This window comes from Nipponia nippon, unplaced genomic scaffold (genome assembly GCF_047370975.1).
Source record: "Nipponia nippon isolate SJK-2023a ecotype South Korea unplaced genomic scaffold, ASM4737097v1 scaffold_2, whole genome shotgun sequence".
In the NCBI taxonomy this organism is placed as follows: domain Eukaryota; kingdom Metazoa; phylum Chordata; class Aves; order Pelecaniformes; family Threskiornithidae; genus Nipponia; species Nipponia nippon.
Genome location: NW_028262336.1, coordinates 131,289,177 through 131,315,295, shown reverse-complemented (window position 1 = coordinate 131,315,295; position 26,119 = coordinate 131,289,177). Strand labels below are relative to the sequence as shown.

General features: G+C 72.2%; 3 protein-coding genes across 6 annotated transcripts; 1 reads left to right on the top strand and 2 right to left on the bottom strand.

Moving 5' to 3' along the window:
• Positions 1–4,183: 4,183 nt before the first annotated feature.
• Positions 4,184–7,622, bottom strand: CCKBR (cholecystokinin B receptor). Its single transcript, XM_087757097.1, has 5 exons — positions 7,355–7,622; positions 5,993–6,244; positions 5,639–5,903; positions 5,380–5,507; positions 4,184–5,079 (listed from the first exon to the last, which is right to left on the bottom strand). The coding sequence occupies exons 1-5, from the start codon at positions 7,503–7,505 to the stop codon at positions 4,565–4,567; spliced, it is 1,311 nt and encodes a 436-aa protein (XP_087613223.1). The 5' UTR covers positions 7,506–7,622; the 3' UTR covers positions 4,184–4,564.
• Positions 7,623–7,859: 237 nt separating this feature from the next.
• On the bottom strand, positions 7,860–12,261 carry CNGA4 (cyclic nucleotide gated channel subunit alpha 4). The gene is made up of 6 exons (XM_087758768.1): positions 12,149–12,261; positions 11,803–11,916; positions 11,547–11,653; positions 9,845–10,840; positions 9,354–9,769; positions 7,860–7,895 (listed from the first exon to the last, which is right to left on the bottom strand). Exons 1-6 carry the CDS (start codon positions 12,259–12,261, stop codon positions 7,860–7,862), a joined length of 1,782 nt encoding a protein of 593 aa, XP_087614894.1.
• Positions 12,262–13,747: 1,486 nt separating this feature from the next.
• FHIP1B (FHF complex subunit HOOK interacting protein 1B) lies at positions 13,748–24,641 on the top strand. Of its 4 annotated transcripts, none has more exons than XM_087757997.1 (13): positions 13,748–13,861; positions 14,251–14,294; positions 18,485–18,770; positions 18,849–19,451; positions 20,346–20,504; positions 20,580–20,666; positions 20,814–20,981; positions 21,138–21,217; positions 21,473–21,642; positions 21,744–22,781; positions 22,865–23,043; positions 23,137–23,299; positions 23,854–24,641. In XM_087757997.1, exons 3-13 carry the CDS (start codon positions 18,633–18,635, stop codon positions 24,147–24,149), a joined length of 3,081 nt encoding a protein of 1,026 aa, XP_087614123.1. In that variant the 5' UTR covers positions 13,748–13,861; positions 14,251–14,294; positions 18,485–18,632; the 3' UTR covers positions 24,150–24,641. The 4 variants fall into 4 exon arrangements, with proteins under 4 accessions (XP_087614123.1, XP_087614122.1, XP_087614120.1 ...); XM_087757996.1 differs by having other exon boundaries at positions 21,416–21,642; XM_087757994.1 differs by having other exon boundaries at positions 18,485–19,451.
• The last annotated feature ends 1,478 nt before the right edge of the window (positions 24,642–26,119 follow it).

Below are 26,119 nucleotides of genomic sequence, written 5' to 3'. Positions count from 1 at the left end.
GGGCACTGTGGGAGATGGGGTCCCTGTGGGCACTGTGGGAGATGGGGTCCCTGTGGGCACTGTGGGAGATGGGGTCCCTGTGGGCACTGTGGGAGATGGGGTCCCTGTGGGCACTGTGGGAGATGGGGTCCCTGTGGGCACTGTGGGAGATGGGTCCTGTGGGAGATGGGGTCCCTGTGGGCTCTGTGGGAGATGGGGTCCCTGTGGGCACTGTGGGAGATGGGGTCCTGTGGGCACTGTGGGAGATGGGGTCCCTGTGGGCACTGTGGGAGATGGGGTCCCTGTGGGCACTGTGGGAGATGGGGTCCCTGTGGGCACTGTGGGAGATGGGGTCCCTGTGGGCACTGTGGGAGATGGGGTCCCTGTGGGCACTGTGGGAGATGGGGTCCCTGTGGGCACTGTGGGAGATGGGGTCCCTGTGGGCACTGTGGGAGATGGGGTCCCTGTGGGCACTGTGGGAGATGGAGTCCTGTGGGCACTGTGGGAGATGGGGTCCCTGTGGGCACTGTGGGAGATGGGGTCCCTGTGGGCACTGTGGGAGATGGGGTCCTGTGGGCACTGTGGGAGATGGGGTCCCTGTGGGCACTGTGGGAGATGGGGTCCCTGTGGGCACTGTGGGAGATGGGGTCCCTGTGGGCACTGTGGGAGATGGGGTCCCTGTGGGCGCTGTGGGAGATGGGGTCCCTGTGGGCACTGTGGGAGATGGGGTCCCTGTGGGCACTGTGGGAGATGGGTCCCTGTGGGCACTGTGGGAGATGGAGTCCCTGTGGGCACTGTGGGAGATGGGGTCCCTGTGGGCACTGTGGGAGATGGGGTCCCTGTGGGCACTGTGGGAGATGGGGTCCTGTGGGCACTGTGGGAGATGGGGTCCCTGTGGGCTCTGTGGGAGATGGGGTCCCTGTGGGCACTGTGGGAGATGGGGTCCCTGTGGGCACTGTGGGAGATGGGGTCCCTGTGGGCACTGTGGGAGATGGGGTCCCTGTGGGCACTGTGGGAGATGGGGTCCCTGTGGGCACTGTGGGAGATGGGGTCCCTGTGGGCACTGTGGGAGATGGGTCCTGTGGGCACTGTGGGAGATGGGGTCCCTGTGGGCACTGTGGGAGATGGGGTCCCTGTGGGCGCTGTGGGAGATGGGGTCCCTGTGGGCTCTGTGGGAGATGGGGTCCCTGTGGGCTCTGTGGGAGATGGGGTCCCTGTGGGCACTGTGGGAGATGGGGTCCCTGTGGGCACTGTGGGAGATGGGTCCTGTGGGCTCTGTGGGAGATGGGGTCCCTGTGGGCACTGTGGGAGATGGGGTCCCTGTGGGCACTGTGGGAGATGGGGTCCCTGTGGGCACTGTGGGAGATGGGGTCCCTGTGGGCACTGTGGGAGATGGGGTCCCTGTGGGCACTGTGGGAGATGGGGTCCCTGTGGGCACTGTGGGAGATGGGGTCCCTGTGGGCACTGTGGGAGATGGGGTCCCTGTGGGCTCTGTGGGAGATGGGGTCCCTGTGGGCACTGTGGGAGATGGGGTCCCTGTGGGCTCTGTGGGAGATGGGGTCCCTGTGGGCACTGTGGGAGATGGGGTCCCTGTGGGCACTGTGGGAGATGGGGTCCTGTGGGCACTGTGGGAGATGGGGTCCCTGTGGGCACTGTGGGAGATGGGGTCCCTGTGGGCACTGTGGGAGATGGGGTCCCTGTGGGCACTGTGGGAGATGGGGTCCCTGTGGGCACTGTGGGAGATGGGGTCCCTGTGGGCTCTGTGGGAGATGGGGTCCCTGTGGGCTCTGTGGGAGATGGGGTCCCTGTGGGCTCTGTGGGAGATGGGGTCCCTGTGGGCTCTGTGGGAGATGGGGTCCCTGTGGGCTCTGTGGGAGATGGGGTCCCTGTGGGCTCTGTGGGAGATGGGGTCCCTGTGGGCACTGTGGGAGATGGGGTCCCTGTGGGCACTGTGGGAGATGGGGTCCCTGTGGGCTCTGTGGGAGATGGGGTCCTGTGGGCACTGTGGGAGATGGGGTCCCTGTGGGCACTGTGGGAGATGGGGTCCCTGTGGGCACTGTGGGAGATGGGGTCCTGTGGGCACTGTGGGAGATGGGGTCCCTGTGGGCTCTGTGGGAGATGGGGTCCCTGTGGGCACTGTGGGAGATGGGGTCCCTGTGGGCGCTGTGGGAGATGGGGTCCCTGTGGGCGCTGTGGGAGATGGGGTCCCTGTGGGCACTGTGGGAGATGGGGTCCCTGTGGGCACTGTGGGAGATGGGGTCCCTGTGGGCACTGTGGGAGATGGGGTCCCTGTGGGCACTGTGGGAGATGGGGTCCCTGTGGGCACTGTGGGAGATGGAGTCCTGTGGGCACTGTGGGAGATGGGGTCCCTGTGGGCACTGTGGGAGATGGGGTCCCTGTGGGCACTGTGGGAGATGGAGTCCCTGTGGGCTCTGTGGGAGATGGAGTCCCTGTGGGCACTGTGGGAGATGGAGTCCCTGTGGGCACTGTGGGAGATGGGGTCCCTGTGGGCACTGTGGGAGATGGGGTCCTGTGGGCTCTGTGGGAGATGGGGTCCTGTGGGCTCTGTGGGAGATGGGGTCCTGTGGGCACTGTGGGAGATGGAGTCCCTGTGGGCACTGTGGGAGATGGGGTCCCTGTGGGCACTGTGGGAGATGGAGTCCCTGTGGGCACTGTGGGAGATGGGGTCCCTGTGGGCACTGTGGGAGATGGGGTCCCTGTGGGCACTGTGGGAGATGGGGTCCCTGTGGGCTCTGTGGGAGATGGGGTCCCTGTGGGCTCTGTGGGAGATGGGGTCCCTGTGGGCTCTGTGGGAGATGGGGTCCCTGTGGGCTCTGTGGGAGATGGGGTCCTGTGGGCTCTGTGGGAGATGGGGTCCCTGTGGGCTCTGTGGGAGATGGGGTCCCTGTGGGCTCTGTGGGAGATGGGGTCCTGTGGGCACTGTGGGAGATGGAGTCCCTGTGGGCACTGTGGGAGATGGGGTCCCTGTGGGCTCTGTGGGAGATGGGGTCCCTGTGGGCACTGTGGGAGATGGGGTCCTGTGGGCTCTGTGGGAGATGGGGTCCCTGTGGGCTCTGTGGGAGATGGGGTCCCTGTGGGCACTGTGGGAGATGGAGTCCTGTGGGCTCTGTGGGAGATGGAGTCCCTGTGGGCTCTGTGGGAGATGGGGGCCTGTGGGCTCTGTGGGAGATGGGGGTCCTGTGGGCACTGTGGGAGATGGGGTCCCTGTGGGCACTGTGGGAGATGGGGTCCCTGTGGGCTCTGTGGGAGATGGGGTCCCTGTGGGCACTGTGGGAGATGGGGTCCCTGTGGGCTCTGTGGGAGATGGGGTCTGTGGGAGATGGGGTCCCTGTGGGCTCTGTGGGAGATGGGGTCCCTGTGGGCACTGTGGGAGATGGAGTCCTGTGGGCACTGTGGGAGATGGGGTCCCTGTGGGCGCTGTGGGAGATGGGGTCCTGTGGGGGGTCCTGTCGCCACTGTGTTTGCGGTCACAACACCCATGGTCTGGTCCCTTCATCCACTGCCTGTGGAGAGCTGCCTGTGGGTGCTGGAGGGTTATGTCTGTGCGTGTTCCCTGTTCTGTGTGTGTGTGCATGTGCGTGTACACGTGTACATACGTGCGTGTGTGCAGGTGTTTGGTGCAGCTCTTTGTGTGCATGAACGTGCTCGTGCGGGTGCAGGTGTGTGCGTGTGCACCGGTGCGTGTGCAGGTGTGCGCTGTGGCTCTGTACCCGGGTGTGAACGTGTACGGTTGTGCAAACCTGCCCAGCTGTATGTGTGTGCTTGTGCGCACGTGGGTGCTGCTGTGTGTGCCCGCGTGTGCCCAAGTGCGGGTGCGATCTGTGCGTGCGTGTCTCCGTGCAGGTGTGGGTGTCTCCCCTGGGGATGGTATGTGCAGAGCTGTGCCACGCCCGTGCCATGCCACACTGTCCCGGTACCATCCCAGTGCCGTGCTGGTGTGGAGCCCCGTGGGGCTGTCCCGGACAGGGCTGTCCGCAGCCCTGGGCACGGACCAACCCCTCCTGCAGGCAGTGCTGGCCACTGCCCCGGGGGGCCAGGGATGCCCGCAGCAGAGGAGCAAGGCCCCGTGGCCCCCCGAGCAGTGTGATCCCCCCGCCCCGCCCGGCTCTGGCCCGCAGACCCCCCAGTGCCAGGACGGGCTGGACCGACTGTGGTGGGAAGCAGCAGCGCAGGCGGGCGCAGGGCGAGTTTATTGTGGCTGGGGCCAGGGAGCAGAATAGGGAGACCCTGGGCTGGGGGCACCCCGACCCCCCCCACCCCTGGTGTGCCAGGCCCTGAGGGTCCCCGGGGAGCCCCTGCCTGGGTGCTCGCCCCCAGCCCAGCCTGGGCACAGCGGTGCGTGGAGCTGGGGGCGCTGGGGGTCCTGGGGCTGTACGGGGGCTGGTGGGGCCCCAGGGCAGACGGGGACGGGGGGGGGGGGTGCGCAGAGGCACGGGGGATCCCGGAGGCTGGTGGTGCGCTGAGCTGTGCCAGGCCCGAGGGGCACAGGGAGGGTGCCAAGGTGGGCGGGGACATGGGGGGTGCAGGCAGAGCCCCGGGGGCAGCGGGGGCCGGGGTGGGTGGCTCAGGGGGGTCCGAGGCTGCTGACGGTGGTGTAGCTGAACTTGGAGAGCGAGGCGTTGGCGTTGGCCACCTCCTCCTCGAGCGGGCGGTGCGGGCAGGCGCGGCGGCAGCCGGCGCAGGTGGCCAGGAAGGCTTTGCGGAAGCGGCGGTTCATGAAGCAGTAGATGAGGGGATTGGCGCAGGCGGAGGTATAGGAGAGGAGGTGGATGAAGGAGATGGGCGTCCCTGAGAGCGCCCGCTGGGCCGCCCGTGGGGCGAAGGCGCGCCACGTGTTGGCGGTGAAGATGGGTAGCCAGCAGAGGAAGAACATGGCCACGATGACCACCAGCATGCGGATCACGCGCCTCTTGGCCACCAGCTTCGCCTCTGAGCTGTTGATGCGCGCCCGGTCCTGCTGTGCACCCGCCGCGCCCAGCGCCCGCAGCTCCAGTGCGCCACCCGGCCGGGAGAGCTGCAGGTAGCAGCCGTCCCCCTCGTCACAGGCGAGCACCGGCTCCCCACTGCCGTTGCGCTGAGCTGTGGGGCGGAGAGGATGTGGTCACAGCCGTGGCGCCGTGGGGACCCACGCCACCCCGAGGCCACGAGCGCATCGTCTGCTGGGACGCAGCGGGGTGTTGGGACGGGACACGGCACAGGGCCCTGCACAGGGCGGTGTTCCCGGGGAACCCCCCAGCTGCGAGGACCCAGGGTGGGGGCTCAGCCCTCCCCCATGTCCCGGGGCCGGGGGTTCTGCCCGCACAGGGGTCATGCTGCAGGAGGGGAGGGCAGGGCCGAGCGGTGCTGCCAGCCCTGCTCCGTGCCAGCCCAGCCCCTCACCTGCAGCCTCCCCCTTGATGTCCAGCTCGAAGCGGATGCCTCGGTAGAGTTCGCGGGAGATGAGCCCGTAAGCCACGATCATCACCACGCCCGGGATGAAGAAGAGGATGAGGAGCAGCAGGACGTACCTGGAAGAGGCGGTGCCCGTCGCTCAGTGGCCCCTCACCAGCCTGGCCGCAGCAGTGGGGCCGGTGGCCGGACGGTGTCCCCCTATGTGCCGGGGTCCCAGGGGCGGGCGGGGGTCCCGGGGCCGACTCACCAGGCCTGCCGGACGTGCTCGCTGGGCCAGTCGTGGGTGCACTGGCTGACGGGCGGGTGTGCGCCGCGGGCGGGCACGGCGCGTGTGGTGCTGTAGACGGCGTAGGGCAGCATGAGCAGTGCTGAGAAGAGCCAAGTGCTGGTGATGACCCGGCAGGCGTGCGAGCGCGTCTGCCAGACGCGGGACTGCAGCGGGTTGCAGATGGCACTGTACCGCTCGATGGCGATGGCCACCAGGCTGAAGGTAGAGACTGAGACGGAGACACCTGCGGGCAGCGAGGGTCAGCGCCCGTGGCACGGCGCGGCATGGCGTGGCTCGGCCCTCCCCCAGCCCCCGCCCGCCACCCCCTCGTACCCATGAGGTAGGCCATGAGCTTGCAGATGGCCTCTCCGAAGACGAAGGTGCCCATGAGGTTGGGGACGAGCGTGAAGGGCATGCAGCAGAGCGCCAGCATCAGGTCGCTGAGCGCCAGGGAGAGCAGGAAGGAGTTGGTGACGGTGCGCAGGCGGCGGTTCAGGAGCAGCACGGCCACAACCAGGGCATTCCCACAGACGCTCAGCACGAAGATCAGTGTGTACAGCAGGACGCGCACCGTCAGGTCCAGGTCTGTGGGCGGCAGGGTCACAGGATGCCACGCAGGCACCCCAGCAGCACCATGGCATGGGAGGGCAGTGTGGCTGGGGAGATGCCCCCCGGCACAGGCGGGCAGTGTGGCCGAGCGTGGTCTGGGCACCTGAGCTCTGGCTGGCTCCAGCTGCGTCCGGGAGGCTCAGTGGGGAGCTGGCAGCTGGGTGCCTGGGCTCCCTCCGTGTGCGGCTGCCACCGCAGTGGACATGGGGCCGGGATGCCCTGTCTGCCCCCCGGCTCGGCTCCGTGGATGTGCCGCTGCCCGGGCTGGGGTCCAGCGCCAGGGCACCCCAAGCCGTGCAGGTGCCGGGGCTGGAGCCGCGGTGCTGCCCCGGTCCTGCCCTCCCCGGGCCGAGCCCTCAGCCGTCCCTGGGCCTCCGCCCTCCCGGTGCAGCGGGAGCCCGGTGCCCGAGTCCCCGGCCGCGCTGGGACATGACGGGGGCTGTTCGTCCCCCGGCAGCTGAACAAACTGGCGCTGGTGCCCGTGGAGCCCGGGTGGGGTGGGGTGGGGGTCCTGGCCCCGGGCGGGGGTGCGGGGCGGGCCACTCCTGCCGGGGTCCCCCTCCGCCTTCCCGCTGCCCCCGGGCAGAGCCCCGACACCCCCCGGGGAGAGCCCAGCTCGGACCCCGGGCAGCCCCGTCGTGCTGGTCCCGGTGCCCGGCGGTCCCGGTGCCGCTGCCGCCGAGCCCCCAGCCCGGAGCGCATCCCGGCTCGGGCCCGGGGCCCGGGGCTGGGGCCAGCGGCTGGCGGGACGGGGGGCCCGGCGGCTGCTCGGGGCTGCACCGGGCACGCAGGCGGGGAGCACCGGGGCGCACGGCGGGACGAACCGGGGCGCGCGGGCAGGCGGATGGGGCGCACGGCGGCGTGCAGCGGGGCGGAGCGGGCCGGCAGGCGAGGGGCACCGGAGCGCGGCGGGCGGGAGGGCGGGCGGGTGCACCGGGAGGCACGGCAGGACGAACCGGGCGGCAGCGGGAGGCACGGCGGGACGAACCGGGACGGGCGGGTGGGGTGCAGCGGGGCGCACGGCGGGGCGGCAGGGCGGCGGGGTGTCCCTCCCGTCCCCTCCCGTCCCTCCCGTCCCGGTCTCACCTTTGGGCGCCGGGGGCCCGCGGAGGCCCCTGCGGAGGAGGTCGCAGGCGGAGCCGTTCCCGGCGGAGCCGGTGCCGGTGGCGGAGCCGGAGCCGTTGCCGGGGCGGCAGAGCAGCTCCTGCAGCGACTCGTTGAGGCGCCGCGGGTCCATGGCGCCGGCGGAGCCGCCCTCAGAGCCGCCCCGCGCCCATCGCGCCCGCCCCGGCGGCGGCACCGGCACCGGCGGGAGAGGAGGCTCCGCTCCGCTCCGCTCCGCTCCGGAGCCGCCGGGAGAGTGAGCGGGGGCGGTGCCCGGCGCAGGGCGGGCCGGGGGCGGGGGGCGGCGGGGAGCGGGGGGAGGCAGGGGAGTTCGCGGGGGGATGCGGCGGGAGCGGGGCGATGCGGGGGGCGGGCGGGCGCAGGGGACGCCGGCAGCGGGAGCGGGGTGGGGGGCGCGGGGGCCCTGGAGCGCTCCTGGGGCACCGGGAGGCGGCGGTCACCGTGGCGGCTGTCACCGTGGCGGCGGTCACCGGGCGGCGGCGCCGGCGCCCGCGGCTTCTCCCTGCGGGTGCCCCTGGGGGCGGCCCCGGGGCCGCTGGACCCGAGCTGCCCCCGACCCCGGCCCCGGCCGCGGCCCCGGCTCGCCCCCACCCCGGGCCGCCCCGCTCCGGCCCGGCCGCCCCCGCCCGGTTCCCGCCGCCGCTTTCCCGGGAGCCCCGGGCACCCCGCGCCGCCCGCGCCCCGACCCAGCCCGGCGCCCGCCTCTGCCCACCCGCACCCTGCCCGGCTCCTGCCCTGCGCCTGCCCCTGCCCCTTCTCTTTGTCCTGCCTCTACCCCTATCCCTACCCCATCCCTACCCCATCCCTACCCCATCCCTACCCCATCCCTACCCCTGTCCCTACCCCATCCCTACCCCATCCCTACCCTATCCCTACCCCATCCCTACCCTATCCCTACCCCATCCCTATCCCTATCCCTATCCCTACCCCATCCCTATCCCTATCCCTACCTCTATCCCTACCCCTATCCCTACCCCATCCCTATCCCTATCCCTATCCCTATCCCTATCCCTATCCCTATCCCTATCCCTATCCCTATCCCTATCCCTACCCCATCCCTGTCCCTACCCCTATCCTTCCCTGCCCGTCTTGTTCCTGTCCTGCCCCTGCCCCATCCCTGTCCCCATCCTGACCCCGATCCTGGTCGCAGTCCCTGCCCCATCCCCGTCCCCATCCCCATCCCCATTCCCGTCCCCATCCTTGTCCCCGTCCCCGTCCCCATTCCCGTCCCGTCGCCGTTACAGCCCTGTCCTTGTTCATGAACAACTCATCGTTACCTAGCAACGGTTGTCAGTGTTACCTAGCAACGGTTGTCCCGGTCACCCAGCAGCCATTGTCGCTGCTGTCCCACCCCAGGTAACCCTCAGCGCCGGGGGCCTGTCCCCCCCGCGCCCCGCACCCCCGCGGGACCCCGGCCCCTGGGGGGACCCTGCACCCCGGGGGGACCCTGCGGCCTGGGGGGACCCTGTGCCCTGGGGGGACCCTGCACCCCACCGGGACCCTGTGCCCTGGGGAGATCCTGCACCCTGCTGGGACTCTGTGCCCTGGGGGGACCCTGCGGCCTGGGGGGACCCTGCACCCCACCGGGACCCTCTGCCCTGGGGGGACCCTGCACCCCGGGGGGACCCTGCGGCCTGGGGGGACCCTGTACCCTGGGGGGACCCTGCACCCTGGGGGGACCCTGTGCCCTGGGGGGACCCTGCACCCCTCTGGGACCCTGCGCCCTGGGGGGACCCTGCACCCTGGGGGGACCCTGTGCCCTGGGGGGACCCTGCACCCCTCTGGGACCCTGTGCCCTGGGGAGATCCTGCACCCTGGGGGGACCCTGTGCCCTGGGGGAAGCCCATCCTCCCGCAGGACCTGGTCCCTGGGCAGGACCCCGTGGCATCACAGGACCCTGCGCCCTGGGGGGACCCAGTCCCCCAGCAGGACCCTGTGCCCCAGCAGGACGCTGCGGCACGGCAGGACCCTGCGGCACGGCAGGACTCGCTCCCGGTGCAGGACCCGCTCCCCCGGCAGGCCGCCGCCACCGCTGCAACCGGCACTCGAGGCGCTCGATGCGCAGCACCATCTTGAAGGCGCTAGACTCCAGCTGGGCCAGCAGCCGGGCTGCCCGGGTCTGCAGCCCCTCCAGGGCCATCTCCAGTGCCTGCACCCGGCGCTCAGCCTCCTCCGCCGCCGCCGCTGCCGCTGCCTCAGCGTGCACATCCAGCTTGCCCATGTGCAGCAGGAGCTCGCGGCCCTTGGCCTCCATCATGGCCCGGGCGTTGGGGAACTCGGCCAGCACCTCCGCCAGGTCCTCCTTGGAGAGGCAGAAGAGGTCCGAGTAGCCGATGCTCATGATGTTGGCCGTGCGCCGGTTCCCCGAGATGTTCCCTGGAGGGGCAGGGGCTGTGGTGAGGCCGGGGGGTCGGAGGGCTGCGGCGGGGTGCGGTGGGGAGGGGGGCTCACCTTTGATGTTGATGAGGCTGATCTCCCCGAAGTAGAGCCCCTCGCCCAGGACGGCGAGCTGTGTGACGCCGTCCTCCGCCACCACGGCCAGCCGCCCCTCGCGGATGAAGTACATCTCGTGCCCCACGTCGCCCCTGCGGCAGACGAACTCGCCAGGGCTGAAGACCTGGGGCCGCAGCCGCAGCACCAGCTGCCGCAGCACGCCACGCTCCCAGCTCTGGAAGAGGCCGACGCGGCGCAGGGCTGGGAGGTGGACGCTGGCGGCCACCTCGGCCCGCAGCCCCCGCGGCAGGTGCTGCAGCACCGCCTGCTCCGCCGGCAGCTTCTGCTGCGCCCGCAGGTGCTGGTGCCAGCGGGCCACCCGCCGTGCCAGCCGCCTGCCTGCGCCCTGCGCCCGCAGGTAGCGCCGCACCGGCTCAGGGTCGGGGTAGAAGGCGGCGTCGGCCGCGTTCATGTTGGAGATGACGGAGCTGATGCTGCCTGTGATGGTGGCAAAGCCCAGCACAGCCAGGAGGAAGCCGGTGGTGACAAAGAGGAACTCCTCCTCACGCCGGGGCTCTGGCGTGTCACCCACGGTGGTGAGGATGAGGGTGGAGAAGTAGAAGCTATGGAGGTACTGCCGCAGCGGGCGGGCGAAGCCGGGGCGGCTGGCGTTGGGGCAGACCCAGGTGTCGGTGCCCAGCCCCAGCCAGGCCGAGAGGGCGAAGTAGAGGCAGCCGTGCCAGTGGATGGTGATGAAGATGTAGAGCATCAGCTTGGTGACGCGGAAGGCGTTGGGGTGGGCTGTGCGCGTCTCCCAGCGGTCAAAGGCCTCAAAGAGCCGCGGCGTCCGCAGGCAGCGGTTGGCACGCACCACCGGCACCCCTGTCCCCAGGCGCAGGTAGAGCAGGTCGGTGGGCAGCACCGCAGCCACGTCCCAGGGGAACGATGGGGAGCGCAGGTAGCGCCGCCGGATCCGGCCACAGTCCCGCACCAGGATGCCATCCTCCAGGAAGCCTGGGGGCAGTGGGTCAGGACCGGGATTGCTGCCGGAGCTCCTTGGTGGGGGGCGCGCTGGCACAGAGGGGTCTTCCAGCGCGGGGGGGCCCCGAGTGAGGTACGACGGGCTCGGGGTGACGCAGGGCTTTCCCATGCCGGGAGGAGGTTGGTGGTGCAGGACCGGGTGGGTGCCTGGGACGGGGTGCAGGGGGGTCCCTGGGCCTGATTCTCCCGGAAGGGACCCCAGGAAGGGCGTCGTGTGGGACATCGCTGTGGGCTGGGGGTCCCCTGGGCTGCCCGTGGGGCTGAGGGGCTCGGCGGTGGGTGCTGGGACCCCACAGTGCCCACTCAGGCCCACCGCCCCGTGCCGGGCTGGCTGGTGGGGTGACGGCCGTGCCTGCCGGGTGGGGGGTGTGTGTGCACCCGACAGTCTGACGTGTGGATGGGTGCATGCATGCGTGTGTGCGTGCATGCAGACATGGGCATGCACACATGTGTGCACGTGATGCATGGCTGTTTGCACGTAGCTGTGAGTGCACACATGCGCCTGTGCACACGTGTGCACATCAACACGTCCGTGCACACAGGTGAGCGTGCCTCTGTGTGTGTAACCGTGGGCAGGCGTGGGGCAGGCAGGGTGCGGGCTTGGGGTAGGTGTGGGGCAGGTGGGGGGCTGGGGCGAGGCCGGGGCGTGGCAGGGGCACGCCGGGGCGCGGGCACCGACCGGTGTGGAGGCGCACGGCGATGTCCAGCAGGTAGAGTGCGTCGCAGAGGTAGTCCAGGCTCAGCCACAGCACCGTGTGCTGCTCCTGCAGCTCGGGGAAGCAGGACCTGGCGGCGCGGGTGGCATTACCAGGGCTGGGACGGTGCCGACGGGTGCCAGGACACCCCGTGCCCCCACCCCGGTCCCCGGGGCCCACCCTCACCGAAGGCGCCGGGGGCCTTTGGCAGCAGCGCCCGCCCCGCGCCCGCCTGGGCACCTGCAGACGAGGACGACCCAGTTGTAGAGGATGGGCAGCACCATGATGCTGATCCACCAGTAGTACCAGTCTCCGGAGGGGTCCAGGATCCAGGTCCGGGGGGTGGTGGTGCTGCTGGGGAGGTGGAGGGACCTCAGGGCCGCCCCATCCTGGCTGGCTGCAACCCTGCCTGGCTGTGCTGGCCCCCGGCCCCCACCAGCACCGCACTGTGTCCCTGCTTGCCGGTGGCTTCTTGGCTCAGCTGGCCCTCGTCGTGGCACAGGGTGCTCTGCGCCCGCAGCCCCCATGGGGGTGAGGGGGGTCCCTGCACACGCTCCCACCCCAGGCCCCACCGTGCCGCACTCACCCCCAGGCGCGTCCGGTGCCGGCGCCAGGCTCAGCCGTGGCGATGAGCCCGGTGGTTCTGTGCGGCTGGGGCCGAGCCCAGCGGCGGGACAGCAGGGAGCTGAGGCTGTGCATCCTGCACTGCAGGTGCGGGTGCTGGTGAGGGTCCTGCGCCCGTCCCCGGGCACCCAGTGCGTGCTGCAGCCCAGCCGTGGCACCGAGTGCGGTCCCTCGGCAGGACCCGGCCGCATGGCTCCGCCAGCACCGGGCGCATCCTGGCAACGCGGGGCTCCCCAGGGCGCTCGCCGGCCCGCTGGGACGCCAGGGCCGCAGACAGCCGCGTCTCCAGCCCCACCGGGCACGCCGGGGCACGGAGCCGTCACCTGGCTCTGCCGGGAAACGTGGCAGATGGGTGCGGGGATGCCCGCGGGCTGGTGCGGGAGCCCCCAGGCCGAGTTTGGGTGCAGACAGGCAGAGCCGGGTCCCGGCCGCGCTGCTGGCAGGTGGGGGCACGCTGTCAGCACTGCCCAGCCGGGGGAAACGTCCGCCTGTTACCAACGTTATTCTCATCCTGAATCCAAATCGCAGCACCATGCCAGCTACGAGGGAGAAAATTAACTCCATCCCAGCCGAAACCGGGACAGCATCCACCCCTCGTTCCACGCCCCCTACGCCAGGCCAGGTCCCACGCTTTCCAGTACGTCCCAGTGAATCCCCTCTCCTCTCTTCTGATCTCCCGCGCAGGTATCGCGCCCTTGGTCCGCGGGCCATCCCTCTGCGACGTCCCTTGGGCTCATTCAGCCCGCGGCTCTGGGCTCCGTCCGCCACAACAGCCCTTCGGGGTGTGCGGCGTCGGGTTGTTGCACGCCGAGGCCAGCTCCGGTTCCACCACCGCTGCGCTTCGCCCGGTTTCATCAGAGGTCACTCTTCGTAAATCTGGGTGATTCTTACTGCGACGCCGTTGGTAGGGCAGAGAGCCGCCGCTACGGTGATGACAGGCAGGACGGGCCGCAATTAACATCGTGTTAGCTGCTGCAGGAGTGCCCGGGGCGGGGGGTACCCGATGCAGGGGTGCCGGGTGCAGTTGTATTTGGTAAGGGGTAGCCGGTACAGGGGTACCCGGTGCAGGAGTACCCGGTACAGGCGTACCCGGTGCAGCTGTACCCGGTGCAAGGGTACCCGGTACAGGGGATGCCCGGTGCAGTTGTACCTGGTGTGGGGATACCTGGTACAGGGGTGCTCGGTGCAGGGGGTACCCGGTGAAGGAGTAGCCGGTGTGGGGGTGCCCGGTACGGGGGTGCCCAGTGCGGGGGGTGCCTGGTACAGGAGTACCTGGTGCAGTTGTACTTGGTGTGGGGGGTACCCGGCACAGGGGATGCCCGGTGCAGTTTTACCCGATGCAGGGGTGCCCAGTGCGGGGGTGCCTGGTGCGGGGGTAGCCGGTGCGGTTGTACCCGGCGCGGCGGTGCCCGGTTCCCGCGCGGGCGGCCCCGCCCCCTGCACCCCTCGGCCCGCCCGACCCCGCCGTCGTCCAGGCCCCGCCCCTGACCCCGCCCCGGGCGCGGAGCAACCAGTGAGCGCTCCGGAGCGCCCGGCCCCGCCCAGCGCCGGGAGGGCGGGCCCCGCCTACCGAGGCGGGCGGGGCGGGGCCGTGGGCGGGGCCTGCGCGGCCGGTGCGTCGGGCGGCGGCGGGAAGATGGCGGCGGGCGCGCGGGGCCCGCAGCGGGGGCGGCCGGTGAGCGGGGGGCGGCGGGGCCGGGGCCGGGGCCGGGGCCGGGCGGGAGGGGGGCGGCGGCGGGGCCGGGGGGGGGGGGAGGGAGGGAGCGCCCGCCGTGGGGCCGGGCGGGGCCGCGGCCGGCGCCCTTCTGCCGGCCGTACCGGGGCGCCCGGGCCGCCGCCTGCCCTTGGCCGTGCGGGGCTGCCCGGCCCCCGGCCGGCCCCTGCGCGGGGATGCGGGCCGGGCGGTGTCCCCGGGGGCGCCCCGGTCCCGCGGGTACGGGGGTGCCGTGAGCGGCGGAGCGGCCGGGCCGGGGCCTGGGCCGGGCCGCGCTGCCGTGGGCGCGGGGGGGGCGGCGGGGCCTGCCCGGGGCCGGGCCCCCGTCCGACGCCTCCTCTCCTCCCCAGGTGCGGCGCTGAGGGGACGGGACCCGCCGCGACCTTGACCCCAGGTAGGCGGCTCTGCCCCGCCCCGGCGCCGGCGGGGGGTCCCGGTGCCGGTGCCGGTCCCGCCGTGGCGAGGGCTGGGGATGCCCGGGGCGGGCAGGGGCGCTGGGGGACCGGCAGCCGCGGGCACCGAGGGCGCGATGTCCGCCCGGCACCGGGCCCCCGCCGCCCTGGCGGGGGTCTCCGCGCCGGAGAGGGCCGCGGCCCCGCCGTGGCTGCACGGACGCGCCCGGCTCTCGGGCTCCCGGCCCCGCCGCTGCCGGCCCTGCCCCGGGCCGAGTGGTTTTGGGTGGGATCCCTCCGGCCGGCAGCGAGACGGGGCCGAGCTCTGGTGCCGCCGGCCTGGCGGCCTTCGGCCTCGCCGTGCGCCGCGGCGGCTCCTCGCCCTGCGCCCGTGGTTGCCCCGCGGTGAGCAGGGTGAGCCCCACTGCCCGGGGCTCCCCGCCTGCCGCTCCCGGGGGCCTCTGGGAGCCCCTCGTCCCTCTCTGCCTGCGCCGGGCTTTGTCCCCGTCCCCGCGGGGGTCGGGGGGCAGCCGGGCCCCGGCAGCGGGCTCTGTGCCGGGCAGCTCCCCGGGGGCACGGCCCTCGCCGGGCCTGGGCAAGGGCAGGGTGCTCTGCTCGGTCTCCGGTGTGCAGGTTGGGGGCCGAGGTGGGCGGCTGTGCCCCTGGCATCCTGGCTGCCTCCCTGTGTCCCCGGCCACCGGACATCTGCTGCCCGTCGCAAGAGCTGCCCGCGGGCAGGACCTGCCTCCTGCTGCAGCTGGGACGCCTCACCCCGGACCGGCCTGGGCGGCTGGTGCTGGCGGGCGAAGGATGGGCTCCCGGTGTGCGGGTGGGCTCAGCGGCACCGTGCCGTGCCCCGGTGGGTCTTGGCTGGCAGCCGGGTCCGCACCGCGCGTGGTGGGGAGCGGGTGCCGGGACGGAGCCGGCAAGTCCTGGCTCTCGGGGCTGCCGCGTGGCAGACAGGTCCCTTGCTAGCCCGGCCACGGGGCTGCCCGCCCTCGTGCCTACTGCATGCTGCGGCCGTCCTCGGTGTGTGACGTCCCATGGGTGCCACTGGGCTTTGCCTCCCTATCCCCACCTCGGTGACCGCTTTGCTCTGCTCCAGCTTGACCCCGGCCCCGCTTCGCCAGCCCCTGCGCGGGGGTCATCCGGTGACACCGTGCCAGGCAGCCTGACCGCAGCCTGGCGTGCAGCACGAGCCACGGTGCCGGTGAGCTGGGTGCTGCCCCCGCCCGAGGCCGGTCTGCACAGGGGCTCGCTCCGATGCGCTGGCCTTCAGCGAGGTCTAACTTTAGCAACTGCAGTCAGACCTCATCTATGCTGGAACGGGACGCCGGTTGTGCCGCGGTATAAATATGTCTGGCCGGTGCCTGAACCGCAGGAGGGGTGTGCGCCTGACTCCTGCCGCCGGCACTGCCGTGCTCGGCTGCCCGGGGGCTTCGTCCCCCTCGTTAATGTGCTCTGAGAAGGCGCCGGGGCCCTGCCCTGCCTGTGTCCGCTGTCCCCGCTCCGGCCCTGCCGCCGTCTACTTCCTTCTTTCTGCCTCTTGTGGTTTGGGTTTTCTTTAATGGCCGCTTTCGCTTCCCTCCTGCCACGGGAGCTCCTCTGCCGTGGGACCACGTCCCAGGGGCAGCCCACCGTCTCCTTGCCATGTGCCTTGTACCGGCTTCTGGCTGGTCCTTGCCGAGCCCCAGTGTGCCTGTGCCGCCGGTGCGGCCGCGGTGACTCGCTGTGCTGTGGGGCTGTGCGGTGCAGGGCTGCGCCCGGCCCAGCAGCAGAGGGTGGAGGCCACGGCCGTGCTCCTTCCTGGCACAGGGGCCACACGCGTGGCTGCTCCCGGCAGCGTCCCCTGCGCCGGGCTGCCATCCCTGGGGAGGGCTCTGTGCCTGCCCCCCTGCCCCAGCGCGCTCCAGCGTGCCTGCTGCGCTCGGCATGCGTGGTGCCCGGCCCCGCTCTGGCTGTCCCTGCGGTGTGTGCTGCCCAGCCGCCCGGGGAGGTTATTTCTGGCAGGGCTGGGCAGCTGGGGCTGCCGGCGCGGGGGCTGCCAGTGCTGGCTCTCCTCGCTGTCACTCTTTCCACACGCTGCTGAGGGGGCTGGCGGGGGTCCGCACGGGTGCAGGGCTCTGGGACGGGCACTGCGGGGCCACGACGGCTTCTCTGGGCCCAGCCCCTGCCCCAGGCTCCCCAGGGACACCGGCAGCGGTGGTGGGTGCAGGCAGCCGGCTCCCAGGGCAGCACGGCGGTCTGTGCCCGTGCCTACCCTGTGCCACAGTGTGCAGGAGCGGTGGCAGGGTGCTGGGGCGTGGGGCCCTATAAATATCCCCGCTGGCTCCCCAGCAGCACTGCTGTGCCGCACTGTCTGTGGGTGCACCGTTGGTGCTGCCGCAGCCGCCAGGCTGAGCTTTCCTCTCCCTTTTAAAGGCTGGTGCTGCCAGTGCCCCCGTCCCTGGGGCGACGGTGGTGTTGGGGCCGGTGGGAGCCCCATCCTGCACGGGGCCTTGGCCGTGGTTGGTGCTGCTCGTGACGCAACCTCGTGCCATGCTGCCTGTCGGTCTTTGCGCCAGGCGAGCTCACGTTTGCGACACAGGATTTCGTTTTGAGGACCCGCTGCCTCCTCCCACGATGCTCCTGCCTGGGGGTCCTGCCCCTGTCCTGGCCCCGGGGCCTCCGCTCTGTAGGTGGCTGGTGCCTCCCCGAAGGGCTGCGGCACGGTGCCGGTTCCTTGGCCCTCCCCTGCACTCTGGCTGCCGGCGCCCTGCTCGGCCTCCTGTGTGGGGCCCGGGGGGGTCGGCCCCAGCCTGCTTCCCCGTCCCACCACAGGCTCTGGTTTTGATGGCAGCCCGCTGTCCTGGCCTCGCTGTCCCCAGCTTCCTTGCTGCAGGGCAGGGAGCGTGTGCCGGGACCGGAGCGGGCTGCATGGGATGGAGCCGGGGGTCTGGCGGGACTGGGAGAGCAGACCCTGGGCTGGGCTGGGGGGGCCAGGGGAGGTGCTGGTGCACGAAGCCCTATGCTCACTGCAGAACTGCCTCCGAGGGCACCCCCTGCCCCTGCCCCTGCACGGCATCCGTGGTGCAGCCGGCTGCTATCAGGCCAGGCCCCTGCCGCAGTTGTTGGGGGGCCCGTGACCCCCAAGATGGCTGCTGCCGGGCCATCAGTCCCGCCGGCTGTGGGGCGCGGGGCAGGCGGCTGTTCTGGCTGTCCTGGCTGGGTGCCGGGTGCTTCCCACACGCCCGGGCTGGGCGCCACAGGCTGGGCCGGCTCCCGGGTTCAAAGTGCGGAGCTGGGCGTGGAGGCAGCGCCGGCAGCCAGAGCCCTCCCGGCCTGCGCCGCCCCGGCACGCTCACCCTTCCTCTTCCCTGGCCCAGCTCCCAGTGCTCCAGCAGTCCTGTGCGCCACCGGGGAGCTGCGGCCCCGCTCACTTGGTCCGTGACGCAGCCGCTCTGCCCCGACCCATCCCGCCGCCCGCCCTGGCCCCTGCCCGGGGAGCTGTGCCCGGCATGGGGCTGTGGGATGGTGTCGGCACTGACTTGGCTTCCACATGCTCTGCACCTCCTCCGTCCCGGCCGCCCGGCTCGCTGCGGCGCTTCCGGTCCCGCTCAGGGGCGCCGGGACGCAGCCGCGTGGCTGCGCCGGCCTCGGCTCTGGGGCCTGGGGCCGGCACCGTGCTGGCTGCATGCGTCTGTCCCGATGCTGCTCGGCCCTCGAGGGCTTCCCCGGCGCCTGCCAGCCAGGCTTGCTCCTGCTGCGGTGACCTGCCCTGCCACGCTGCTGGCCGGCCTGGCCAGGACAGACATGGGGGTGCGGGCAGCATCGCTGCCTGCCGCTGCCCTGTCCAGGGCGGGAGCAGCTTCCCCAGCCGGCGCCTCTGGGTGCCGGGTCCCCCTTGCGAGAGCGGGGGTTTGGTGGTGGAGGGCGATGCAGGCAAACAGGCAGCTGCCTCTGGGCAAGGCAGGGCAGGGAGCTCAGGGTAGGCAGGACAGGGCAGTGCGGGGGGCCCTGGGCTGGGACAGGGGCGTCGAGGGGGAGCCAAAACGATCCTGTGCATCCCAGCCACCTGGCGGGGGGTACTGCCAGGCCCGGGCTGCGGCTGCCTGCCCTCCCTCTCGCGCCCCGGGCATGGGGTTGAGCGCCCTGGCAGCGCCGTGTGCCCCCCCGGGACCGTGCGGGCTCTGAGCTGCCGCTCTCCCCGCAGCCCAGCCCGGGGTGGCAGCAGCATGGAGAGAGGGGCCCCGTGGCCTGCCCGCTCCCCTGTGGCCCCGCGGCGCCGCCAGGCAGCAGTCGGATCCGGCCCGGCCCGCGGGGCGCCCCGCTGCTGCCCGTGACCGTCCCCCGCCCTGCCGATGGAGAGGATGAGCTGGCTGAGCAAGCTGAACCCGCGGGCGGCCGGGCAGCGTGCCCCCCGCAGCGCCAGCCTGCAGAGCCCCGTCACGGCCGACCCCGAGACCTGCCTCATGGTCTTCAAGAACCACTGGTCCCAGGTGAGCCGGGGCCGGGGCGCGGGGCCGGCAGTGGGGACCCCCCCACCCGGCACTCAGCGCCGCTGTGCTCCCCCTCAGGTCCTGCGCATCCTGGAGCGGCGCGGCTGCAAGCCGGCCCCGGACGACCTCAGCGCCGTGCGCAACAACACCTACCAGATGCTGAACCTGCTGGCAGAGGACCGGCCGCGGGGGGAGGCGGCCCGGGGGCCCATCCTGGAGTTCGTGGCCTCTGAGAACCTGCTGGAGCGGCTGCTGTGCTGGCACCTGCAGGGCGACTTCACCGAGGAGCGCAAGGTGGAGCAGCTGAAGCTCTACGAGATGCTCATCAGCCAGGCCCGGCAGCCCCTGCTGCGGCACAAGCCGGTGCTCACGCCGCTGCTGCGGCTGCTCAGCCTGTGCGCCGAGCCTACCTCCGCCCCGCTGGAGAACAGCCTCGTCCTGCTGCTCAACCAGCTCTGCGTCTCCGTGGCCAAGGAGCCCTCCATCCTGGAGCTCTTCTTCCACAGCCACACGGACCAGGGCCCCGCCAACCTCATCATCTTCTCCCTCCTCATCCCCTTCATCCACCACGAGGGCGTCCTGGGGCAGCAGGCCAGGGATGCACTGCTGCTCATCATGGCGATGTCGGCCAGCAACCACGCCGTGGCCAAGTCCATCACCGACAACTCCTACTTCTGCCCGGTATGGCTGGGGGTGTCCCGGCACGATGGCCCCCTCCCCGCAGCGGTGCAGGGGCCCGGCCGGTCCCCAGGAGCTGTGCTGCCGCTGCAGGGGCGGGTTTGGCTGTTGGGGCGGGAGCCACAGCCGTCCCTGGAGGAAGGTCCTGCCCTGGCTCGGGAGTCTGAGCCCTGCAGCAGGGAGGACTTCGAGATGGAGGGCTTGGCAGCAGGCTGGGGACAAGGGGACCGGTGCCCTGGGGACAGCAGGCACAGCAAAACTCCCCTGCTTTGAACTGGGACGGAGGAGGGCAGGTTTCCCCATGGGACTGGTGTTTGGAGGAGGATGGCTGGGTCCAGCAGCTGGGCACCCAGAGCCTCTGGCAGCTGGGAGGCAGGAGCAGAGCAGGCAGGGCTGGTGTCAGGGGACCGGGGCAGGCAGGAGCAGAGCAGGCAGGGCTGGTGCCAGGGCTCCAGAGCAGGCAAGGCTGGTGCTGGCGGACCAGAGCAGGCAGGGCTGGTGCCAGGGCTCCAGAGCAGGCAAGGCTGGTGCTGGCGGACCAGAGCAGGCAGGGCTGGTGCCAGGGCTTGTGCCAGGGCTCCATGGCGCGTGCCAGGGCAGTGCTGCAGGCATCTGCACTGGCTTTGCTCCTGCTGCCTGCCCTTCTGCCGCTCTCCTTCCTGCCCCGGCTCCGGCAAAGTGCAGCTCCTTTCCCGTCCGCGCGCTGGCTGGGCCGGGGGCTGGCGGCGGGTCCGTACAGGCCGCCGCGCTGGGCGGGACGTCCCGGGTGGGCTCGGCTGAGGGGGCAGCGTGACGGCCGTCCCCATGCGGCCTGCCCTGTGCTGCAGCTTCCTGGCAGGGGAGGCAGCGCCCCGGGGGGCCGGCGGCTCGGGGGGAGCTGAGTGCCTGTCCCCCCAGGTCCTGGCCACGGGCCTGAGCGCCCTGTACTCCTCCCTGCCCCGCAAGATCGAGGTGCAGGGGGACGACTGGCACTTCCTGCGCCGCGAGGACTGGATCAGCGTCTCCTCCCTCGTCCTCTTCATGAACTCTCTGGAGTTCTGCAACGCCGTCATCCAGGTAGGGCTGGGGGGCCGCCAGCTCTGCGCGGGGCTGGCCACGACCCTGACCCCCCCCCCCCCCCCCGCTCCACAGGTCGCCCACCCCCTCGTGCAGAAGCAGCTGGTGGACTACGTCCACAACGGGTTCCTCGTGCCCGTCATGGGGCCGGCGCTGCACAAGGTGAGCGACCTCCCCGCAATGGGCGCTGGGCTACCTGCCGGCCTGGGCAGAAGGTCTCCTGCCTGTACCTCTGCCTGTGCGGGTGGGCAGGAGCCCCTGTGGGTGCCCGCGTGGCCCAGCCCCGCGCCGAGCCGCTGCTGCCCGCAGACCTCCATCGAGGAGATGATTGCCAGCACAGCCTACCTGGACCTGTTCCTGCGCAGCGTCAGCGAGACCGCCCTGCTGAAAACCTTCCTGCGCTTCGTCCTGCTGCACCGCCACGACAACAGCACCATCCTCGACACCCTCGTGGGCCGCATCAACAGCAACTCCCGGGTGAGAGGCGCTGGGCTGTCCCCACGGCCCCCTGAGCTCCTGCCCGGCCATGGCACTGCCCTCCTGCCCCGCTGTGGGGCTGCCCCATGGGACCGCCCGGCCATGGTGCTGCCCTCCTGCCCCACTGTGGCTCCCTCACCTCCGACCTGTCCCCAGCTCTGCATGGTGTCCCTGAGCCTCTTCCGGACGCTGCTCAGCCTCAACTGCGAGGACGTCATGCTCCAGCTGGTGCTCAGGTAACCTGCCCTGTGCTGCCGGTGCGGGGGCCGACCTGCCGCTGCCCCGTGCCCAGGGAGGCTCCTCTGGGACGCGGCCTGGGGTCTCACCCCCAGCCGCGCACGTGGGGCAGCCCCGTCTTCTGCCTCGCTGCCGAAGGCGTCGGGGTCCAGTGGGGCTGCCCCGTCCCCAGCCACGTCCCGCTCCCCTGCGCGTAGTTCCCCTGCGTGTGGCCCCCACCTGCGGCTCCCGTGTGCAGCCCCGTGCCCCCCCAGGTACCTGCTGCCCTGCAGCCACGTCATGCTGAGCCAGAAGCGGGCGGTCAGGGACCTGGACATCTATGGGAAGACGGCCGCCAAGTTCCTCTCCCTCATCCCACGGTGCTGCCGTCCCGAGAGCCTGCCGCCGCCTGAGCGGGAGGAGGAGCATGCCACCTGGTCCAAGGGTACGGTACCGGGGTCCCCAAGGCCGTGGGGGGCCGTGCTGCATGGCTGCTGCCCCGCGTCTCGGCTCGGCACTGAGCCCCCTCCGTGCCGTCGCCCACAGGCCACGGCAGCCCCAACGTGGACACCTCCTCAGTGGTGACGGTGCCGAAGCCCTCCACGCCCTCCCGGCTCTCCTTCTTCATGCGGCAACAGAGCGCAGCCCCCGAGGTGGCCGGCCCGGCACCGCGCTCCCCCGGCACGCCGTCCGGCAGCCCCTGCCACCGGGGCGGCAGGTGGGAGGAGGTGTCGGAGCTGGACAGGAACTACCTGGAGTACCTGCGGGACGCGCGGCACAGCATCGACCGCTGCGCCTGGGCCTGCCGCGTCTGGTCGGCCCCCTACGACGGCGAGGAGCCCAGCGCCAGCGGCGCTGCCCCCCTGTCCGACAGCGGCCCCCAGCTCGGCCCCGACTGCCTCGGCGCCCCACGCCCCCCGGGGCCCCCCACCCCGCGGACTAAAAAGCGGGGCCTGCCCGAGGAGGGGGCGAGGGAGGGGCAGGGGGCAGCCCCCGGCGGCAGTGGCGAGCCTGGTGGGGAGGGGCCCGGCCCTGAGACCCGGGACTCGGGGACCCTGGTGAACGGGGCGCATGGGCCGGTGGAGCCAGGCCGGCCAGAGAGGGACGTGGTGGTGAAGAAGGTGCGCCGGAGCCCCCAGGGCGATGGCGATGGCGCAGGGCCCCCACCTGAGCGGGAGCACCGGCCGGTCCTGGCGCAGAACGGGGCCGCGGCCCCCCCGCCCCCCCGGCCGCAGCCCCCAGGCTGGGAGCCACTGCCCTCAGTGGACTCGCTGATCGAGGAGCTGCTGGCCCGGGTGCCGGCTGAGCCCAACGGGGCTGGCGTCACCATCGAGGCCTTCACCGAGGAGCTGCAGGAGATCGAGGCCGAGATGAAGAACGGCGGCGGCGGGGCTCTGCCCACCCCCCAGGACCCCCCCGAGGTGCCCCTGTCCCGCGAGGAGGAGGAGGCCTTCGCCAGCTTCGCCACCCTGCCCGAGGGGGATGCTGCGGGCCGGGCGCTGCCGCGGCCGCCGGACCCCCTGGCCCAGCTGGTGGCCAGCCCGCCGCGGGCGGTGGGGCCGCCCCCCAGCCAGCCCTTCACAGGTGGGGCCGCGGGGCCGGGGTCGGTGCCGGGGGGGGTCCCGCTGCCCGTGGCCCCGCCTGACGTGCCGTCCCGCTGCCTGCAGGCCCCTTCGTCTCGGTGCTCTTCGGGAAGCTGGAGAACATGCTGCACAACTCGCTCTACGTCAACTTTCTGCTGACGGGGCTGGTGGCCCAGCTGGCCTGCTACCCCCAGCCCCTGCTGCGCTCCTTCCTCCTCAACACCAACATGGTCTTCCAGCCCAGCGTCAAGTCCCTGCTGCAGGTACGCCCGGGGCGGGCAGGGGTCCCCCGGGACCCCCGTGTGGCGCCCAGCCCTGCCCAGGGCCGGCCGTCATGGTGTTCCCTCACCCCGCAGGTCCTCGGCTCAGTGAAGAACAAGATCGAAAGCTTCGCCGCCAGCCAGGAGGACTTCCCGACTCTGCTCTTCAAAGCCAAGAAGTACCTGATCGCCCGGGGGAAGCTGGACTGGTCGGATGTGCCCAGCGCGGTGCCCTCCCTGCGCCGCGCCGAGATGCTGGGTGAGGGCTGGCGGGGCCGCCGGCGGCGCGGGTGAGGGCTGGGGCCAGACGGGCAGCGCCTGCCCGGCGAGGCATGGCAGAGGGGCTGGCGGGGCAGCACGGCATTGCACGGGGGGCTGAATTCCATGAAGGGCTAGGCGTTGTGCAGAGGGCAGGGGCTGCGCGTGGCGTTGCACGGGGGGCTCGGGGTGGCAAGGGAGGGCTGGGGGCTGCACGTCGCATTGCACGGAGGGCTGCACAGAGGGCTGGGGGCTGCACAGAGGGCTGGGGGCTGCACATTGCCTTGTATAGAGAGCTGGGCGTTGTTCAGAGGCCCTGGGGGCTGCATGTTGCATTGTATGGAGGGCTGGGGGCTGCCCCCTGCGTTGCACGGGAGCTGGGATTGCAGGTTGCATCGCAGAGGGCTGAGGGTGGTGTGGTGGGCTGGGGGCTGCCCATGGCATTGCAGGGAGGGCTGGGGTCTGCAGGTTGTACTGCAGAGAGGGCCGGGGGCTGCCTCTCCCTGGGTGCCGGGGGTCTGGGCCGTCGGCGCAGGACTGCCCCTGTCCCCGCAGTGAAGAGCCGGAAGCCGTCCATCGGGGAGCTGATCCTGCGGCACACCAACAGCCCGACGCGGGCGCGCCAGGCGGCACAGCTCGCCTTCCAGCACGTGCGGGACGGGCAGGTGCTGCAGGCGCTGGCCGGGGCCTCCATCTTCCGTGGCTCGGCCGAGCGGCAGAGCGAGGCGCTGCGCGTCAAGAACGCCGTCTACTGCGCCGTCATCTTCAGCGAGTTCCTGAAGGAGCTGGCGGCCATCGCCCAGGCCCACGCCGTCACCTCCCCGTTCCTGACCGAGCACCCCGAGGAGTGACCCCCCCCCGGCCGGCGCCTTTTTAACCACCCCCAGGACACGGACCTTTTTAATTTATTGGGGACGAATGTTTGGCTGAGGCCTTGCTGCAATATGTACAGGAGTGATCGGCGGCCCGCTGCCCCCGCGGCTCGGGGGGCGGCAGGGCAGGACCCTGGGCGGCCCCCGGCGTGGTGGCGGGGGCTCGGCGGGGGCGCGGGGCGGGCTGGCTCTGCCCCCCTTTGCCCCCCGCCGCTCCCCGGGGGCCGCGCGTGCCGTGGGGCCCTGCTCCGGCCGGGGCGCGGGGTGTCCCCGGCGCTGTGGGACGTCCCGGCCCTGCTGTCGGCTGTCGCCCACCCGGCCCCTCTCTATGCAACACCCTGCGCCGTGGGGCCCCTGGGGGCGTGGGGCTGGGGGGTGCCGGGGCGCAGCGGGGCCGGGGCAGTGCATGAGGAGGGCTGCGTGTGTCTGTGATGTGTAAAAGCCCTTCTGTAATAAAGGATCTGGTCGAGGGCATTGCCTGCTGCTGCCTGCGCCGCTGCCGGGGCGGGAGAGGGCTGGGCTGGGCTGGAAACTGGGTGCCCCCGGTTGGGCTGCACTGGGGCACCCACCGTCCACGTTGGACACTCGGGAGCGGGGCGGCCCCAGGAGGGGCTGGGGTCCCCCACAGCGCGGGGGTCCTGGCGCTGCTCTGTCCCCGCTGTCCCAGCCGGGTGCCCCCGGGCACGCTGGGGGCCTGGGACACGTCCTGCGCCGGGGCACTGCGCTTCCCCCACCACGGCAGCCTGTGTCTGCCCTCCCGGCCCCCTCTTCTGCCCCGGGGGGCTTGTGCCGTCAGCCCCCCGTGCCCCACACGCGGGCGCTGGCCCCACGCGAGGCTGGGGCAGGTCCTGGTGTTTGTTAGTGGTGTACGACCGTCTGCAAAGCGCGGGGGCCGCGGGGCACCCCGAGGCTCAGCTGGGCAGGGGGAGGCAGACCAGGCCCCCGGCCCCGCCACGTGAGGCTGGGGTGGCACCGGTGTGATGGGGACGGCCCCGGCCCCGCGTCCCCTGCCCCGGCGCAGGGTCTCAGCCTGCTCCCCCGTCAGGGGCGCACGCGCCCCCAGAACGGGGACGCTTTGGGGGCTGGTGGGGGGACAGCCAGACCTCTCCCCACACTGCTCAGCTCCCCACATCGTCGCTGCCCGATGAGCCCGTGGCTGCATCCTGCCCTGCCCAGCACCGAGCGCTGCGCAGGCTGGGCACTGCTCACTGCTGGGGAGAGGGGACCTCAGCCTGTCCGTCTGTCTGTCCATCCATCTCGCATCCGGGCGGTTTGCTCCAAGCACCTCCATCCGCATCCAGCTGGGAGGGTGAACGCGGGACTGCCCCGCTCCCCGGTGCGGCCCCCCCTGTCCCGCAGTGCTGGGACCCCCAGGGCGAGCACCCACCCTTGCCCCTTCCCCAGACCCGGGCCCTGGGGATGCCCGTGGGAGAGCGGGGATGGGGCCAGGACACTGCGCCGCCTGCCCCCCCATGCCCCCTGCCTTCAGAGCGGGGTCTCCTTCCTGCAGCCGCCGCTTCAGCGCCTGCTCGAGGTGCAGCTGGGGGTCCGGCGCGGTGACGGCGAGCGGGGGCTGCCGCAGCCCATCGCGCCGGGGGGCGGTGGGGGCGGCCGCGGGGCAGCGAGCACTGCTGGAGCTGCTAAGTGAAGCTGCGGCGGTTGGCTGGGGCGGTGGGCGCCACAGGCAGCGAGCGGCACGTGGAGGAGGTGGCGGCAGCGGAGCCCCGCGAGCTCTTCGGGGAGGCGTCGGAGCTGGGCGAGCGGTGGTCCCGGGCTGCAGGGGGGCTGGGGCCTCCATCGGGAGGGGCCCCGTGGGGCTCCCGCAGGTGCAGGATGGTGGCATGACCCCAGTGGGTGGCCAGCGTGACCGTAGCCCCGCTCCGGCAGCACCCGTGCCACCTCGGCGTGGCCCTCCTGGGCATCGATGCCCAGCGCCGTGGCCCCTTGGC